The 20,586-nt window shown below is 39.8% G+C and overlaps 1 protein-coding gene across 3 annotated transcripts in view; it reads right to left on the bottom strand.

The window, feature by feature from the left end:
- The window catches only part of ZNF462 (zinc finger protein 462), a 167,867-nt gene that overhangs the window by 48,971 nt on the left and 98,310 nt on the right, over positions 1–20,586 (bottom strand). For 2 of the 3 annotated variants that reach the window (XM_070938544.1, XM_070938545.1), the window contains exons 6-8: positions 19,539–19,574; positions 18,901–19,019; positions 10,323–10,514 (exon numbers count right to left, since the gene is read on the bottom strand). In XM_070938544.1, the coding sequence (XP_070794645.1) occupies positions 10,323–10,514; positions 18,901–19,019; positions 19,539–19,574 (347 nt within the window). The remainder of the gene's footprint in view (positions 1–10,322; positions 10,515–18,900; positions 19,020–19,538; positions 19,575–20,586) is intronic. The other variant, XM_070938546.1, reaches the window with a different exon arrangement.

Genomic DNA, 20,586 nt, shown 5'->3' with positions numbered 1-20,586 from the left:
ATCGGTAGCAAGAGAAAAGCATATAGGAGCATAGAAAGGTTCTAATAACGAGTCAAGCCATTGGTCCAGCCACCATACAAACTGGATGACAGCAGCTCTCTAAGGTTTCAGTTTTGATTTCACAAGCCTTAATTGAAGATCCCTGTCATCTACTGCATGCAAAGTAGGTGCTTTACTGCTGAGTTATGAACCTTCACTACTACAATTTTAAATTTAGGTTACATCTGTGCCTATGAATGCCCAAATCCTGGCATTCACAATGGTGGCTAATGCCAACGCTCCTCATCCTAAATTTGGGGCTTTCCCTAGTCCTTCCCCATTTTTCCATGGAAAGAAGCTTCTCAGGAATGTAGAATTTATTCACAATTGTTACTTACGTTGCAATAAAACCATTACAGTGCTTTTAGCTACCAAAGCCATCACATTCTTTTCTATATATAGGCAGACAAGACCATTACAGGTCAAACAAAGCCCAAGCAGAAAGAAGGGATGTGATTCAGAAGGGTTTTCTCGTTCTCATGACAAATAGAAGACTATTCTTCTCTTAAAAGCAATTGAATGAAATTCCCAAATCAATCATAAAACCAGAGGAATTTAAAGAGCCACTTCAGAGATACCAGGAGAACTGAAAGAACCACTTGGAAACAAAGATAAACTACAATGGTATTCACAGGTGAGTTCAGACAGATGTTGTACAGCAGTTTTTATGGCAAAAGGAATAGATTTTCAATATGACATAAACATCATTACTACATGCATTATGTACCGAAATCAATAAAAGTAATACTGTTGGCTTCCAGAGATGTCTTACTAATCATTAGCAGAGTGCACCAGGTTCAACTGAAGGAACAATCCAGTTAATCTTATTTCCAGTGACTACACAAGTCAGTTATATAGCTGATTCTATACAGTCTAGATCTGTGATGGCAAATCTATGGCACGCGTGCCACGGGTGGCACACGGAGCCATGTCTGTGGGCACGCCAGCGTTGCTCTAGCTCAGCTCCAGTTCGTTTGCGCGCGCCAACCAGCTGAAGTCAGGAAATGGGCCGTTTCCTGCCTTCAGAGGGCCTCCGGGAGGGGGGAGAGGCCATTTTCGCCTTCCCCAGGCTCCTAAAAAGCCTCTGGAGCCTGGGGAGGGCGAAAAACAGGCCTACCAGGCCTACCGTGCTATCACGTGCCAAAAGCAGGGGGACTGCAGGGGGATCGCGCTGGCATGCATGCAGGTAGGGGGCATTGAATTATGGGTGTGGGCACACGCGCGTGACCCCCCACGCTCCCCCCACTTTTGGCAAAAAGGTTAGTTATCACTGTTCTAGATCCAGACCCTGTCAAAGTTAAAAGAGCAGAAGCATCCAGCAAATGTATCATTTATTTAAATTTAGGCAACTTCAAACCAACTCTGGGCTTCCTTTTTATCTTGGTTTTTTATTCCTTTTAATTCTGGGATAAAGTAAGATTAAAAATAACCCAATGACTTCAAATCCCTGTTCACCTAGACAGGAGTTTAGAGACCTCACCATGGAGGAGAACTACAGCTGCCCAGAGTCTTTTCAAATATGGTAGCTATAAGCAATTTTACACTTGAGGCCCTACCCAAAAATCTTGGATTGCACTTAGAAAATCTGCACATTGACAATCTTTTCATCTGTCAACTGCAAAAGGCCACACTGCTGGGATCTGCACATATACTATGCCAATACATTACAATTTGGGAGTTCTTGGGAAGAATCTGACATCTATGGAGGGCAATCCAGCTAAAGAACTGGTAGTTGTGACTTCAGATCATCCTGAACAGATAATAATAATATGAGCAAAAGGCAGCTTGACTTGGAACAACTTACATCCTGTGACAATACCAACATCTGCCTATTCCAGATCCTTGGAAAGGACTCAATAGGTGGATAAAAATGCCCAATCCAGTTTAAACATCTGGCTTCCTATGTGACCAAACATAATAATAATACATTTGGTTGACTGTGCGACCAACAACAATAATACTTTGTGGTATACAAGCTTCAAACGCCTCTTCTTGGCTGTCCTTCAAATTTGAACACAATCAGCCTGGACAAAACCACCAACACTCAATTGCAAAAGCAGCTTTACTTGGAATAGCTTACATCCTGTGACACCATCACCATCCTGTATCAGGATTGAACAAAAACATCTGCCTATCCCAGGTCCTCGGGAAGGTCATGGTAAGTGGATAAAAATGTCAAATCCTGTCTAAACTTCTGGCTGACTGTGTGATGAACCTTAATAATAATCAAATGACAATTTCTACCTATCCCAGATCCTTCAGACAGTCTGAACATCTGGCTGCTTTGTGGCCAACTGTAATAACAATGGCCAACAAGAAACACAAAACAATTGTTGATAAGAAAGAGAAAAAAGTCTGGATAGTGGATGTTGCAGAAACTTGGAGATAGCAGAAGAGAAGAGAAAGAACTGGAGAAAATCACAAAATACAAAGATCTGCAAATAGAAGTAGAATGAATGTGGCAAAAGAAAACAAAGGTAGCACCCAATAGGGATAGGCACCTTGGGTGCTATCCCAAAACAATTGGTGCACTGTTGAATATCATTGGCATTGACAAAATCACCATCAGTCAGTTGCAAAAGGCAGCTTCATGTGGAATAGCTTACATCCTGCGACGGTACAATTAACACCATCAAATTACAATAACCTGCCCATCCCAGGTCTTAGGAAAGACTTTATAGGTCAGTGGTTCTCAACCTTCCTAATGCTGCGACCCTTTAATACACTTCCTCATGTTGTGGTGACCCCCAACCGTAAAATTATTCCTAAAACCATTGAAAATATGAGTTTTCCGATGGTCTTAGGCGACCCCTGTGAAAGGGTCATTCGACCCCCAAAGGGGTCCCGACCCACAGGTTGAGAACCACTGTTATAGGTGGACAAAAACATCTAGCTGCCTATAATAACGCAAAACATGATTTGGCCTTAATTACGATGAATGGCAATGAAATATGAGGCTAACCATAGATAACACTGAATTAAAAGGGACTGCAAAAGCAGAGAAGCTCTTAAGTGCTACACTCAGGAAGCTGGCCAATTTTTCATCTTTGCAAATTCGGTGTGTGTGTGTGTGTGTGTGTGTGTGTGTGTGTGTGTGTGTGCGTGCTCTTTCCAAGACTCTTCTGTGCATCACAAACAGCATGTTGATTTTTAAGCTTGAGGAGGATTCCAAGATCCCGATCCCTGGAGTTTGATGAGAGCTAAAGCCTCAAACATGGGAAGCTGCTTCCTCTCTGGTCTAAAGGGACCTTGGTATTCTAATGCACACAATGTGGATGCCTGTGAAATACGGTCTCAGAGGAGAAAATAAAACATCCAGTACTCCACAAACTATTTCTAGAGGGGCCTTCAACAGCTTTGAAAAAAGAATAGCTACTTTAAAGAAATCTGTAGAACAATATATGTCTTTGCAACAATTACTACTAATTCTAATGCTTACCCAAACACTCTCCTTTCAAAATATATTGTTCTTATTTCTATTTCCAACAGCAGCACTGCCTGTACATTTGACATAATTGAGGATTATTTTGTATTTTTATAAATTCATGCAGGCAGCTCTACCAATTTCTATGAGATCTGTCTTAAAAAAAATTCAAAAGACATTGTTTTATCCTTTTCATGACAACTGAAAATACTCATTCTCCAAGTGAATATAGGTCAAGAATTTAGTTATTTGTATCAATCTGCATGTAGTTCTTGTATATAATGTGCCGTCGGCCAAACAGTGTCGACTGGCGGCCCCCAGGGGGAGAGCCTTCTCTGTGGGGGCACCTACCATCTGGAACGAGCTCCCCCCAGAGATATGGAAGATCCCGGACCTGCGCACGTTTCGCCGTGCTCTCAAAACTTTTCTATTTCAGCAAGCTGGCCTGGCCTAACTCCCCTCTTTTAAATTCTTAAATTTTAAATTTTTTAATTCGTGATTTTATAAATTGGGGTGTTTTAATCTGTGTTTCGGCCGAAATATTTAATAATTTTAAGGGATTTTTAATATTTGTATTGTCTGTATTTTATCTTGGCTGTTCACCGCCCTGAGTCCTTCGGGAGTAGGGCGGTATAGAAATTTGATTAATAAATAAATAAATAAATAAATAATGCCATATCTTAATGTATGTTTCTTTTATGTTTTATTGAGTTGATTCAATTTTTTTTGATATTCTGAGCCACTGAGGGTCATCAGGTCAGCAGCCTACAAGTTTAATAAATTATCATTATTATTAATTACCTGTAGAGTTGGGGATTTTTCAAACTGTAATTCAAATACTATTGTGAACTGCAAAGTTAAACTTGAGATGTGCTGCAAGTTTTTAAAGCAAATAATTTATATGGAAGCCAAGTGCTAAATAACACCTTGTTTCAGCTTTAAAGAATGCAAAGTTAAAATGATATATTCTTGGCATGCAAAGTCTTTTAGAATTATGCATCTCCCCCCCCCTCTCTAATCTCTTCTTTGGTGAAACTTCCTTGAAATGTTCCCAGACTCATTCAGGTATGAATTTGAAGTGCAAAATTTGTGGAGCAAGAACATTTGGGTTAAATATTTGGTTTGATAATAGGTATAGGTGTTCTGTTATTTTAATTAGTTGCTTTCCCATTTTTAAAAAGAGAATCACTATTAATCCAAGAGCAACCTAAATATCTAAGGTGCTGAAACAGAAATAAATGCATTATTTCATAGAGTTGGTAGACTGGAAACTAGTCCAATCATCCCATAACATATTATCCTCCATCATCCACTGACCAATATTGCTATCTTCACTTACATCCCAGATTATCACGTGAGTCATTTCATATTATAATTATGAGAATGGAGAATGACGACCATCAAAGATATCCTCACAACTATATCCAAATTTTGGTGCCATTGCGGTTTGTCATAAAGGGAACAATCTTAGTTTTGCTGACAATATGGTAATGAGGTAGATAAGTTTTCCTCTCCATCTAATCGTTCCTTTCTTATCATTATTTGTTCCGAAGTCTACAGCCAAAACTTTAAAAATGTATCATGAACAACAATATGCCAGTATCGTTTCCTTGTTGATCTGCCTTTGCTTTTCTTTCCAAAAAATAAAATTGCCTTCCACAATTTACTAACTATGATGTTTGAACTTAGATGGATTTTTCCCCCCTCTCAAAACATCAGGAATGGTGAAGCCCAAAACTAATAATAGCTTCTCACTATGACTTGTAGAGGTGGCAAGGGAGGTAGAATTAGAGCTAGTGATTCGGACATCTCAATAAACAAACCATGGCAAGAGTTTTTCTGGGATGAAGAATCCAAAATACATTATACGTTAATATACTGAACTTTCATTGTGAATCTATAGTTCTTAAGTGTATTAATAAGACATTCTCAATCCGGCCAGGATCTTACTAGCTGCCACAGGTATCCCTAGCTGGGGCTACGCCCAATCATAAATTCCACTGTTCTAAAAATATCCACTGTCAATATACAATTTCTTTGCAGTAATATAAATTGCTTTTACAAGCTCTCTCTGCCGCAAAAGTCATTTCCACACTGCAGTGCTGCAGTGAAGGGAGCACCTGGTGAAGAAACCTGTCTAACATTTAATTACTAAACACCACTCTCCAGTAAAACAGTAGCTTGAGTGCACAAATATTCTGTACAAATCCTCACAGCAAGACTGACCCTCTCTGACTCTACTTCACACCTCAGAAGAAAAAAAAGCGGAAACCACTGAAGGCCTTTCTACAATCTCACAGCATGTATTTGCAAACTGCTTAGCCACAACAGGATTTCGCAAACAGTATGTTAGATCTGCCTTTCCCTAGCTATGAGTGTCATTTCTACTATATAATCAGCCATTCTAGACAGCCGCTTAATACTGACCCACAGCAAAAGATCAGTTGCTTGCTGGATTTCAGTCCCTGGCTATTCTGTTTGCTAGCCAACAGCCTTTGGCTGAAATGGGAGAGGTACATAATCATTTTTGGTCTGCTCTCGATAATCCCTTTGGGTCACTGACATAGCTCCAGTGAAGGGGTCCCCCCCCCATTGGCACCGGGCCGCAGCATGCCAGAAACCGGGCTGCACAAACAAGTGAAGCTCCATCCATGGGATGCAGGCATGTCCCCTCCGGTCTGCAGAAAAACCTCTCTCCACAGACCCAGTCTCTGTTGCCCAAAAGGTTGGGGGCCATTGCTCTAGAAAACATAGGAACCAGTCACACTCCTAAAAGGAAATGTGATTATATTGCTAGAGATACTGGAGCTAAATGGAATTTAACGAATGGCTTGGTAGTATGGAAATTTGCATATCTAAGGAAGTCTGATAAATAATACAAATTACAGGTAGTCCTCGACTTACGACACAATTGAGACCAAAATTTCTGTTGCTAAGCGAGTCGTTAAGTGACTCCTTGCCCCACCTCACTATCTTTCTTGCCACAGTTGTTAAGCAACTCACTGCAGTTGTTAATAGTTAATAACATGATTGATAAGTGAATCTGGTTTCCCTGTTGACTTTGCTTGTCAGAAGGTGGCAAATGGTGATCACATGACCCCAGGACACTACAACCATCATAAATATGAGGCCAAGGGCCTGAATTTTGATCATGTGACCATGGGGCTGCTGTAATGGTTGTAGATGTGAAAAATGCGTCATAAGTCACTTTTTTCATTGTAACGTCAAACAGTCAAACTGTTGTAAGTCAAGGACTACCTGTATTTATAAATGTTAAGGGTCCCAAACACTCTCTGCCATATATGCCCTTGGTCCCATATATGCACATAGTTTTCTGTATTTTTAAGCAACCATATAACTGTGATGACCCAGGCTGGGCATGGAAAGGACACGACCAAAGTGAATGCTTAATTCGCTTTTATTGTTCCAATCTTCCCCCAAAATCCCCACAGTTGACTGCAAATTGAAGAGCGGAGCTCTAAACACACACACACACACACACACACACACACACACACACACACACACACACACGTTTCCAATAGTTCTGGCTGCTATACATCCAGAAGAGCAGCCAAGGAGCAGATGCGGTACGGAAAACCTGAACACAGGGCATCCTTGCTGGGGCTACAGCAAAAACCTGGAGCAGAGCAGTGTTGCTGCGCGCTCGCACAAAGCTAGGCTAGGCAAGTTGAATTAAAGCAAAGCAAGGCAAAGCAAAGCAAGGTAGCAAGATGTCAGTATTTGCAAGTGTGGCCGGAAGAATGCAACACTTGTTCCTGACAAACGCCTCTCCCCCCAGCGTCTCCTTAAATCCTGTTCGCCAGGTAAGCCTGGAGACAAGGGACGGGGTGCCCTCTTCCCGAGCCGCCCTGCGCCGATCCTGCCTCCTCTCCATTCTCCATGCTCAGGGGAGGCAGTTGTTCTTCTCCAGAGCTCCTCTGTTACACTGCCTGTCCTTTCCGTCTCCTCCTCCCTCGCTCAGTCATCCTGTGCCCTCTCTTCCTCTCTGATGACCCTTCCCAGGCCCGAGGAACCTGGGGCTGCCTCATCCTGCTCCTCCCTGTTGCTCCTTTAGGGCCAAAGAGGCAGCACCATCTTCCTCTGTCGCCCCCGTCTCCGTCTCCTCCTTGGACCCGGCCTCCGACAGACCCATGACATTAACTTTATATACCAATGAACAATGGTGAGCAATTTAACAGTAAAGCCAACTTGTGGAGCTTGTTTCTATACTAGAAACTGAAATCACTTCAAGGATGTACAGGTAGATTTCAACTTATAACCATAATTGGGACTGGGATTTCTGTTGCTTAGTGATGCAACCATAAAGTACAATGCCAAGTGACCATATTGATTAGCAAACAGGGCATAGATATGAGGAGAAAAAGATAGGTGGAGGAAGTTGAAGCGCCCCTGTGGGTTGTAAATGGAGGTGGGATGTGAAGTGCCTGAATTGTTATCATGTGACCATAGGGGGCGCTGCAATGACAGAAACCTCAGGCACTGGTCATAACTGCCTTTGTTCACTGCAGCTATAACTTCGAACAGTTGCTGAACAAATGGTTGTTAAGTCGAGGACTACCTGTAATGAAGTTGATGTTCAGCAGTATAAAGTTTAGAAAAATCACTGGAGGGATTTCTCCCTTTATCAAATGAGGCTGAGGATGTCAATTTCATTATTTCAGCACCTGTACTCTGACAGGCTCCTTAGTCAGCTGTTTCCATAATTGTCAAAAATAATGTGATTAATAAACCTATTAGTAAAGGGTGAGTGGATATCCACAACACAGTCCTTTTAATTCTGTAAGGTGATCTGGCTAACAGAGACATCCTTTTTGCTAATACGTGGGCTGGTTTCTTATTATTAGGAACATTATGAATTCCCAAACTCTTTGGCAAATATCAAATTGTTTGGGTATATATATATATATTTCCTATTACTCTCTTGGCATAAAATTATATATTTTGAAAAAAAGTATATTTCACCATTGCATATCTGAATGAGCAAACACGGATATTACTGCTGCTTATACCAGTGGTGAAATTCAAATTTTTTTACTACCAGTTCTGTGGGTGTGGTGTGGCATGGCTTGGTGGGCGTGGCAGGGGAACGATGCTGCAAAATCCCCATTCCCACCCCACTCCTGGGGGAAGGATATTGCAAAATCTGGTGGCGCAGCAGACTAAAGCAGACTAAAGCACTGTTATTAACATCAGCTGCCTGCAATTACTGCAAGTTCAAATCTCACCAGGCTCAAGGTTGACTCAGCCTTCCATCCTTTCTAAGGTAGGTAAAATGAGGACCCAGATTGTGGGGGCAATAAACTGACTTTGTATAAAATATACAAAAGTATGAAGGCTATTGCTTAACGCATTGTAAGCCGCCTTGAGTCTCTGGAGAAGGGCGGCATATAAATCAAATTTAAAAAAAAAAATCTCCATTCCCACCCCACTCTGGGGCCAGCCAGAGGTGGTATTTGCTGGTTCTCCGAACTACTCAAAATTTCCACTATCGGTTCTCCAGAATCTGTCAGAACCTGCTGGATTTCACCCCTGGCTTATACTGTATAAGAAACTGCCTTTTAGTAATATCAATACAGATTTGATTTTTTTTCCCAGTTCCAAAGCCCTTAGACTTATTTTGCTCATGTCACAAATATTTTGTAAAAACAAAGATAGTTATGTCAGTCCCTAAGAAAGAATAATATACAACCCACACACCCCTTTTGCCTCATGCTAGAAAAAAATGCTTCTTTTACTCACTACTTTGGTTTAAATCAGGATTTATTATTCTTTTTATAAATCATCAGAAAAAAAACCTGTAACCACATACAATTTTCATTTGACAGAAAGATCTACTAAAACAGTCTGAGGCAGAGAGATAGTGTTAAAGAACTTGCCTGACCTTTCATAGTTTTTTAAGATTACGCTAGATGCCAAAAATTACACAACCTGACATGCGATAAAGTAACCAAACTTTATTAAGTGTGTGTAACCTGATAATGCTTTTAAAAATAAGTTATCAAATTCTAAACAATCTGTTATATGGAAAAGTTATAGAATTCTAAGAAATTAACTATTCTAAGCATTGCTGCCATACTATTCCATTCACAGGTGCCACATTTGCTTAAAAAAAATCATGAGGCCACTTTAGTTGTAACATACGTACATTGACCCAATAGCGGAAGTGGTGGACCAGTTCATAGCATTAATCTTTATGGTGTTTAGAAATTTTTGTTAAAGCTACTCAGAGACTTGCTAGCTGGTTTTTATAGATGTTTTCACAGCCTAGTGTCAGAAAATGTCAGAATTGATAAAGAAGAGAATATGTGTTGAGAGGAAGGGATAGCAGGGAGCATCTCTTTACTATGGTTAAGGAAGGCTCACATTTCAGGTTCCCTGACTCCATATGGCATTGCTTAAAAATGAATCAACAAATTTGCTTTCCCAAACACCTCTTACTGCTACTGTATGAAGGGTGACAGCCAAGGATCAACAAATATTTTAGCCTCGTTTCCCCAACAACATAATCCTCAGCTAGGGAAAGTCTGTAATGTTTCTGCTTCTTCATGTTAAAGCTGCAAAATAATGATAATGCAGTATCCTAAGACACTGAACAAGAAACGCGGGGAAATCTAAATTGTTTACGTGCCAATTATAGAGATAAAACATGAACTGCACTGCTCTTCGGTGCCTATCAACATCCAATTTGCTTACGTGGGATTTTTCCACCCCCTTTACAAGTGAAAAAAAAAATTACCTCTGTATTAGACTGTTTTTTCCCCATGAAGAAAACAGATTCTCCCTCTAGAACCCTGGGGCAGGAAAGGGGGGGGGGGGTGCCGAGAGCACCTCTTACCATTTGAGTCTTCCACTTCTTCAGCAGTAGTGTGGTTCTTGGAGGCATGTTGAGCATGCGAGGTTACAAGGCTGATAATTCGTGGTCTTGGTAGTGTCAATGCCTTCCCATGCACTTTCAGGGAGTGCTCTTTTAACTGGCTGATTGTCATGGTGGAAAATGAACAGGAGGAACATTTGTAGGCATGTTCACCTGTTTGAGCAAAACAACAAGCAAGTCATCAGCTCACAGGACAACAGGAGGTGGGGAAAAAGTAGGGGGGTGAGAAAGGAAGCCTGGGAGGAGGGGGGGGGATATTTTCCTTCAAATGGAATCAGCAATGGGTTCTAACGAAATTCCATGGGATCCTCCTTTGGGTGGTCCCATAGAATAAAATCGTTGGAACTGTGCTATTTCCTTTAGTCTCAGGACCAACTCTGAAACCTGGTTGCCGTACTGGAAGCTGTTGTTTCCTTCCAAACCAAATGTTTTGGAAAGTGATTTGTCATTGCTTTTTCCTGGAGCTGAGAGAGAATGACTGGCCCAAAGTCTATGTTACACTGCCTAGGACAGGATTAGAACACACGGTATCCCAGTTTTGCAGCCTGGTGCCTTAAGCGCTGTATCAAATTGTCTCTAATATGAGAGATTGTACATTCAGATAAATGAACTGCTGATTGTTATCCGTGGTGAAAATTTCCCTATATGCATGGCATATCGATGGGACGGCAAAGCCTAACAAAAATTGCTTGAGGGGACAGAAAATGGGGATGGGGCAGCTTCGCTTGAGGAAGCAACTCAATCTCCAAGAGATAAGAAGGGAAATACCAGGGGCTAAAGTGTACAGTGAAAACATAATATTCATGCCAAACAGTACTTAAATGATAATAACCCTCATTAACATGATTAATGATGTGTTACTTGTACCGTGTTGATTGAGGTCATGAGTCCAGGGGTGAAACTGTAAACTCTCCTAGTGTGTCTACTGGTAACTACTAATTAATCCTTTTACTTGAATTGAACTTGACATTTGGGCATCATACATACAGACTTACATGCCCATCACATTATTTCTTTCCCGGGGAAGCAAAGTAAGTGCAGAAAAGGAACAGGGAAATGTAACCCAGAGGAATTAAAAGCACAGATATCAAAAGGAGAAGGAAATTTAATTCTTAGACTGGTAGTTCTCGCTTGTTCAGTGGCAGGTGTTAAGTACCATTAATAAGTGATACACTTATACATGGTACTTACAACTGGTCCTTGTAGTTGCAGCCATCACACTGCACCCCTAGTCATGTCATTGCAATTTGGGCATTCAGTAACCCCCTGCATTTCCCATCATCATAGCATTCTACGGTCATGTGATCAGGATTTGTAACCATCCCTGCTGGCTTCTCACAAAGCCAATGGGAAAGCCGACAGGAAGTTGTAAATCACAAGTCATGTGATGTCCCTGCTTTACAACTGCATGGCTGTCATTTAATGATGACTGCCAGAATTGTTGTCACCACCCATCACAGTTGTATGACATCATGCTTAACATGTGCACAACTTAGTGATGGGATTTCTGATCCCAATTTTCATTGTTAAATGGGAATTACCTGTAACACCATAATTTTTCTTATCTTTCTACACTTGAGGATCCTTGCATCCACCACACATCTATCCACTGCCTTTTCTTTTTTAAATTTCTCATCTTTTTTGAACATCTTATCAACATTATCCAGTTACATTTTCAGTGTTTTGTTTTCTCTTGACCCACTGACTTCATTCATTCTTTCTGACCAAATCACTTCAATGTATTTTCAGTTTCCCATCTTTGATAAATATTTTACCAAGGCCCACAAATTCACCTAAAAAAACCTGTTCTTGTTTTTCATAATTTTTGCACAGCTTGCAGTGCTTAACTTTATTATTCCTCTCAAAGATAACTACTTTGATCTTTAATACATTAAAGTTTAGAATTCATAATATTAAGTGTAAATCATCTGGGTCCTCAGCCAACAATTCAGCATTGTTTCTACAGAAATGTACATAGACATTCACATTCCCAACAAATGTATTTCTAATGTCAACAAATGTATTTCATATACATATACTGTATATGCAGAAATGTATTAAATATCCAAAGGAATATCACACATCCTTTTTGAATCTTTTAAGCATGTATTTATTCTTCTTATTTTTCTATTATTCATTATTCTTATTGAACATACTTTACATTCAACAGACTGTTCTCAGCAGCCTTCAACTCTATAAAATATCCCTTAATTCAATGCTATTTATTTTAGCCTGTGTTCTATATATAAGTTAGTATAATAATCTTTCTTTCTCATGTTCATAGATTTTTCACTAACCTGTTCAAAAACAAAACTTCTCCTTTCTAAGCATTTGGTTGGTGTAACACCATATGCATTTCTCAAATTCTGCTCAGTGCCACATTCTGAGATCAGAATTCTGCTCAAACTTTCCCAGGCATATGAGACAACTTAATTGCTGTGTAATTCTTACATTCCTTTTTGTTATATTTCCCTTTGAACAAAGGAACATAATGGCAGTCTTCCAATCATCAGGCACAGATGAAATCTTCACACACATTATATAAATGCACAGCCACTCCAAACCACATCCTTCTTTTGACATTTCTCCAGTTCCACTATCTATACCTGCAGCCTTATCATTTTCCAACATTCTTCTAACATTTATTGCTTTTCATTCATTTTTTTTCTAACAATAACAATCATTTCAATTCCACTGTCTGCCATATCAATACTACTCTCATGTAAATCTCTTTTAAAAATTCTCAGTATTCTCTTACATCAATTACACACACACACACACACACACACACTCTATCACTACCATCACCTGACATTTATAATTCTTCAAAGTCATAAAAGCAGCATATATAAATAAAATAGCAAAATAAAACAGTAAATATATGTCATTGGGGAATGAGCCTCATGTAGATGGCCTAATGAAAATAATTTCTACTTTCTAGTTATCGTCGATATGATTCCCAAAGAGTCAATACAGCACCTGAGGGCAGGAAAGAAACAATGGGTGGAAACTCATCAGAGCAAGATGCAACCTGGAATCAAGGAATAATTTCCTGAGAATTAGTCCATGGAACAGCTTTGCCTCTTGAAGTTGTGGGTATTCCATTGCTGAAGTTTTTCAAGAGAAGATTGGATAACCATTTGTCCGGGATGGAATAAAGACTCCTGCCCTAGGCAGGGGGTTGGACTAGAAGACCTCCGAGGTCCCTTTCAGCCCTATGATTCTATGACAGTGTTTCTCAACCTTGGTAGCTTGAAGATGGGTGGACTTCAACTCCCAGAATCCCCCAGCCAGCAACGCTGGCTGGGGGATTCTGGGAATTGAAGTCCACCCATCTTCAAGCTACCAAGGTTGAGAAACACTGTTCTATGACCTCTAACGCATCTTACATTCTGATAACCTTTCATTATCCAGATCTAATGCAGCATAATAGAATTATGGTGCAACTAGTTTTGATGCCTGAACAACCGAGAACATTTGAAGATGCACTAACAAGTGAATATAATGATGTTAGATGGAACATGTGCAAAAGGATCAAAGGACGAAAAGGAGTGCAATTAGAAATTAAGTGATAAAGGGGTTTCAAATTTTACAAGGACACCGTCTTTGACATGAAAGCAAGACTGCTCCAAGATCTGGTGGATGTTATATAATAATGCTTATTTAGGGTAATTGTTTATGATGAACAAAATTTCAGTTTAAAAAACAAAATGACATTTAGGTGGAGGAAAAGATGGCTGTTTCAAGACATTACAAAGTACTGTATTTTTCGGAGTATAAGACGCACTGGAGTATAAGACGCACCTTAGTTTTTGGGGAGAAAAATAAGAAAAAAGCTGATTGGCAGGTGGATCGGCCTCCAGGAATACCCCCAATCAGCTGTTCCCAGAGGTGAATTTTAGCAACAGGTTCCTTGGTTGTGAGCTCTGTGCCTTGCTTTTTTTCCGCTTTTTTTCTGCCTCTGAAACTTTGTTTCAGAAAAAAATGTTCTTTTCTGCCCCTGAAAGCCTCCGAAACAGAGTTTCAGAAAAAAAGGCTGTGAAGCTCTGTTTGGGGGCTTCTTTTCTGAAGCTTCTTTCTGATGCTTTTTTTCAGCCTCTGAAACCTCCATTTGAGAAGCTGGGCAGGGCTACATTCGGAGTATAAGATGCACCCAGATTTTCACCCTCTTTTTTGGGGGAAAAAGGTGCGTCTTATACTCCGAAAAATATGGTATTAATGATGTTTTCAAGAACTACTATATGAACACAAGTCTTTTTTTTTCCTATTGAGGCAAACTAACGTTTATGGATCAGGTCTGCCCATTCCACCTTCCTGCCATTCACCAGAGGAAAGAAGGAACTCACAAAATAATATGATTGAAAGGATATTTATTGCATGGAATATTTGTTGTTGTGCCGTCAAAGTCAGTTTTGACTCATGGTGATTGCCTAGACAAGTACTGCACTTTTTGGCAAAAGTTTTGGAAAGTGGTTTGTCATTGCTTTTTCCTAGTGCTGAGAGAGAATGACTGGCGCAAAATTTAAGTCATGCTGCCTTAAGTCATAGGGCACGACTAGAACTCACAATCTCCGAGTTTCTAGCCTGGCGCCTTAACCTCTATACTAAACTGTCTCTAATGTGAGGGATTGTGCATTGTACATTATCATGTCCCAGGATAATGTTGCAGGATCCAATCTGGATCGATCACTGGGACCAGGGGTTTAGTTTTCCAAGCTTCTGAACTCATGCTGGAGTCCATCCTCAGGGTTCTCTCTCACCAGAAATTCCCTGAGGTTGGGCTCTAGCACAGGTCTGAAAACTCGGAAGATTAAACCTCTGGTCCCAGTGACCGACCCAGATTGGTTCCTGCATTGTACATTCAGATAAATGAGCTGTTGATAGTAATCCACTTTTTTTGCACCAGGAAACAGGAGATATTTATGTGAGTGAGAATACCTACCATGAACTGATTCTAGTGTTTCTTCTAAGTACAATCCCAGTAGACCAAAATACACACTTCAGCCAGAAGTTACAACATGAGAATATGAGAATAAGAATTGACAAGAGGAAAACAAATGACAGTTCCTTAAAATGCTTTGCTAAATGTATTTATAAACAAGCACATCAGCCAACTGTTGAAAGAAAAACGAGTATTCCAAATGCTTAAATACGAAAAGCAAAAATGCCAAAGTCTACAGCAGGATGAGTATGGGTTTATATATATCATTCATATTCTAAGTTCGTTCACAAAACAGAAGTTCCATAGACGTGAATGTTTAGGGTAAATGTTAGAATAACAAAACAGCTCTGCATCCCTCAAAGTGAGTTATGTAGAATAAAAATAGAAAATAGAATATGGAGGTCACCGGAGAATATTACGAAAGGCTCTGTTTTTTAGTACAGAAAGGTATTATTTGATTCCTCCATTAAGAAATCAGCATATAACCCTAAAATACACTTCAGCAGGACACTAAATGCTTCCGGCCCTCCTGCTCTACTTCTGGTTATGCAGCTAATAATTAACAACCCAAAACAAACCCTTTGACATAAAAAAAAAAAAAGCAAAGGATATTCTGCAAACAGACAATTAATTGGCCTAAACTGCTTTCTGAAGGATTAGTTGCAAAATATGCATTAGGTCAAGAATCTCAGAAAAGCTAAAGAAAATATTGGTAGCAAATCAAATGAGTAGGATCCGTGGGTATGAAGAAATATAACAGCATTTCAAAAGTTGTTTTTTTTAAAAAAACATTTTCCATTTACAAGTCAACTGAAACGAACACCGAGTAATATTAAAAAATATACAGTGCAGCATACCTGGGCTCATAAGTACAACTTTATTATGCTAGAATAAAGGGCAAATCTAGTTTATTCCAAAAGTCCCTTTCAACTATATGATTCTAGTGTACTAGTCCATTTACAATGCTGAATAAATGTTTTCAGGATATGTATAAGCAAGTGTACAAGCAACCTCTGTTCCTCTGCTGACTAGATAAAAGAGCTAGCATTCAGAGACACTGCACAGAAATTCCTTTAATTATCAAGATTATTAGCCATGTAGATAGCTCATGTATATGAATGTGCTCAACTCATGTTTAAAACTATCTAGGCTAGTGGCCAATACTGTATCTAGTGCTAGAAAATTCCACAAGTTAATTCTGTACTCAATCAAAATAGAACTGAATAAAAATAGTACCTCTGTCATGTCTAGCTTTGAAATAAAATACCAGTTTTGAATAGAAATGTAATCACAAAGAGGCAAAAAGTCAAGGTAGAAATAAGTCATAAGATCCTGATGTGTAAACTGTGGTAAAACTGTAGCAGTACAGAACACAATGAAGATCACATAACCACATCTTGATACTTATGACTTCGTTAAAGAGGAACACAAACATTGAAAATCGCATGCAAGTATGTTCAGGTTATAACATTGGCTAAACATTCCTGAAAGAACATAAACTGGAATGACTGACTTCAGGGCACACCTTTAGCAATATACTTTCCTAAAGATCTGATCTCAAAATTATAGAGTTATCACTCAATTATCACCTGGAAGGAGCTTGGAAATCTGAATGATGGGGCCAATCTACCCTCTTCCCCACCCAAATTTTTTGGAACCAGGGGTGAAATGCTCCCGGTTTGGACTGGATCGCTCGATCCAGTAGCGATGGCGGCGGGTGGTTTGGAGAACTGGTAGCAAAAATCCCTGCCCCCCCCCCCATGCCCAGCTGAGCCATACGATCATCAGAGGCTGTTTTTTTTTACTTTTAAAAGCATTTTTTCTACATCCTCTTCGGCCGAAAAAATGCATTTAAAAGTTAAAAAAAAGCCTCTGATGATCGCGCAGCTCAGTAGGGATCGTCAGAGGCTTTTAAAAGCATTTTTTCTACAACCTCTTCGGCCGAAGAAGCTGTAGAAAAAATGCTTTTAAAAGTTAAAAAAAAAAATTGGCCACGCCCACCCAGTCACATTACCCCACCACCACCAAGCCATGCCCACAGAACCGGTAGTAACAAATTTTAGATTTCACCCCTGTTTGGAACTAATTGATAAATGAAACCAAAGCTTATCAGAGACGAACCCATAATAGGACAGAACACAACAGCCAATCAAAGACTATGCTATACTTATTGAAGAACTAAGACTTACAAAAATGATCATAGACACAACTATAAAAAATAAAATTTGCAACTACCATATCCAGTATTTGGTAATATTATTTTAAGATAAGTTTCTCTGGGAACGATTGAAGGCAAAAGAAGAAGGGGACGGCAGAGAATGAGGTGGCTGGATGGATGGAGTCACCGAAGCAGTCAGCATGAGCTTAAATGGACTCCAGGGGATGGTAGAGGACAGGAAGGCCTGGAGGGACATTGTCCATGGGGTCGCGATGGGTCAGACATGACTTCACAACTAACAACAATAAGTTTCTAACTATGTTTGCTTTAACAAAGTTGTATCTTTCTCAACAACATTAATGTTGAAGAGAAATCTCTGAAGCCCACAGCTATTATTGAAATTCTTGGTTTTGAAATGTATGCCCATAAACTAATGAGTTGGCAGGCTGTATTTAATTATTTTCAAGCTATTGTTAGTTATGTAGCTGATGAAGAACAGTCAAAATTATAACTGTCAGATTAAATACTCATTTAACAAACTCACCTAACTTCTCTGTGCTTTACTGAAGAGACTACACATTATAATACTTAGTAGAATTTAGGTAAACCATAGGAGTTGAAGTTTCTGAATATTACTTATTAAAATATTCATGGTTTCCCACAATTTTAAAGGAGTCCATAAATTCAAAGGTTATAAAGTCTTCCCTGGAGATCACCAAGGCTCCTTGGGTTAATACATAACATGTTAGGACACCTATCAGAATGTGATTTCTTAGAATACACATGCTTCAAAATGTACATTTAAGCATGACAATCTGTCCATGAATGTCTATTGAAGTGTGCACTCCATTCTTGTTGCTTATTCTTACTGAACTATACAGTGACATCATATGTCCATATCCTCATAAAAGTGTTCAATATGGGATCTTTGCACAGTAACCAAAAAAGCAGACTGTTAACATAAATACAAAATTATGCCAAACAACAAAATATGCAAGGAATAATGGCTATGACTAGGCTCAAAACGAAGTGTAAAACTACACTGTGTAATCTGAATATGAACATTTGGCACAGCTCTTTTATTTCAACCTGATTAACATTTACTATCCAAAGGGGCTGGCTGCTTTGCTGTAGCCTAAGCTCTTAATTCAACCTCTTGCCCTGGTTTCCACCCTAGTAGAAGTTTAATTATGGCTCTGGAATTAAGTTCCAGCCTGTGTCTAATTTAGGATCACCTAACTCAGTTGGTTCAATTCCAGCTTAAGATTTGCTGAATGGAGAATTAGCTTAACTTAAGCACTTTTCCCCTAATTGGCCCCAAGGCTCACTTTAAGGCTGCAAGCTACTGTTAATTGATGAGGCTACAGCAGCAGAAAACAGCGAGGGTGGGGAAAAAAGAAAGGGGACCTTCTTTTTATGAAACTAGGGGAGAGACTTACCAGCATGGACTTTGAGTAGGTGAGTTTTCAGCCGGCTATTATAGGAGGACTTGAAAGGGCAGAGTTTGCAGCGGAATGGTTTGTGATGTCCGTGGTGTGCTTGCATATGGCGATCCAAGCTTGGCAGGAGAAAAGCAGCAATGGAAAGCAAAAAAGAAAGAAGCAAAAGTATCAATCATTTCAACCAGTATGGGATGACTGAAAGACATCAACTTTCATCAACCGCCTGCACCGGCACAGATTCATTTTCTTTTCACAGATAAGGTGCACTGTGGAAGAGGTGCAGGCCAGGAACATGAATATTATATTATTTATTGCATTTATATCCTGTCTTTTGTTCAGGAGCTGAAGGTAGGGTACTTAGAGCTCCCTCCTCCAATTTCCCCTTCAATAGCATCACCATGTGCTAGGTAGGACAGAGAGTGAATGATGGGCCCAAGGTCACCAGGGAGTTTACGCAACTGAGAGCAGGCAAGAAACTGGTCTCTCCTCTCCTAATCTAATACCTTCACCACCACTAGCCCCCTGAGCTGCAAACCAGATCTCTCCAGTGGCCCCATCGATGGGTTAGAAAGCTCAAGCAGTAGCAATTCAGGGCAGAAAGAAGGAAGAAAAGGAGAAGCATCACACAACTGTACCTCTGCCAGAAGAGTGGATATGAGTCTCCTGAAGGGCTGAGGAGGAAAGGAAGAAAGTGGTCACCTATATCCAATGTGCTGCCTGATCAAATTAGCTTCTCCTCATGGGACCATGTACATTGGTCCTACAACTGCCTGTGGCCAGGTCCATCTTTTTTTATTTATTTTAAGACTGAAGTCTCAGCTCACAAGGCCCAATGTAACCACTTCTTCTGTCTCCACTATAGCAATAGCACTTATATACCACTTCATAATGCTTTACAGCACTTTCTTAAGCGGTTAAAGAGCCAGTATTCCCCCTGCCCCCCAGCAATCTGGGGTCTTCATTTTAACAACCTTGGAAGGATAGAAGGCTGAGTCAACCTTAAGCCACTCAGTATCGAACTACTGGCAGTCATCAGAATTAGCCTGCAATATTGCATTCTAACCACTGCACTATCACAATGGTTACACCACTGATAACATGAAAATGATTAAACTGAGAAGTTGTGTATTGTTCATTTATTAGATTTGTTAAAGGTCATCCAACTCTATGAAGACTCTTGGCAACATACTGTAAGTCCAATGCATATATTAAAAACGTAAGTAAATATCATATTACTGTCTGGACCAAAACAAGACTCCCAACATGGAAAATAAAAAATAATAACCTTAACAGGAATTTTACAAACACTTTAATTTCAAGCCAAGAACACAGGCGATTTCCAGGAGACTTCTGGAAATCAAGGAGAGACACAACTGTGAATATCTTCAAGGGAATGTTGCTCCAGAAGCCAGGGGGTGTTTCTTACACGCACACTAAGTACCATGGCTTTCCTCTTTTTATACACACAAAATTTTAGAAGTTGAAAGCACTTGCTTTATAATTCTATTTGTAGCCTGCATCGTCGAATATGACTGTAGCATGTTACTGTGAGAAGAGGTAGGTGACTTTCAATAGCTAAACTCTTTGTAAATATGCAGTACCATCAAGTACTTCTCTTTTCATCTAACCATTGTTTATTTATTTCAGTCTTTCTTAGCTGAAATAAAAATACTCAGCAGACAG

Source organism: Pituophis catenifer, unplaced genomic scaffold (assembly GCF_029215685.1).
Source record: "Pituophis catenifer annectens isolate HBS135680 unplaced genomic scaffold, rPitCat1.0.hap2 SCAF_2, whole genome shotgun sequence".
Taxonomy (NCBI): Eukaryota; Metazoa; Chordata; class Lepidosauria; order Squamata; family Colubridae; genus Pituophis; species Pituophis catenifer.
The sequence above is the reverse complement of the archived record's forward strand: the minus strand, read 5'-3'. Positions and strand labels throughout refer to the sequence as shown.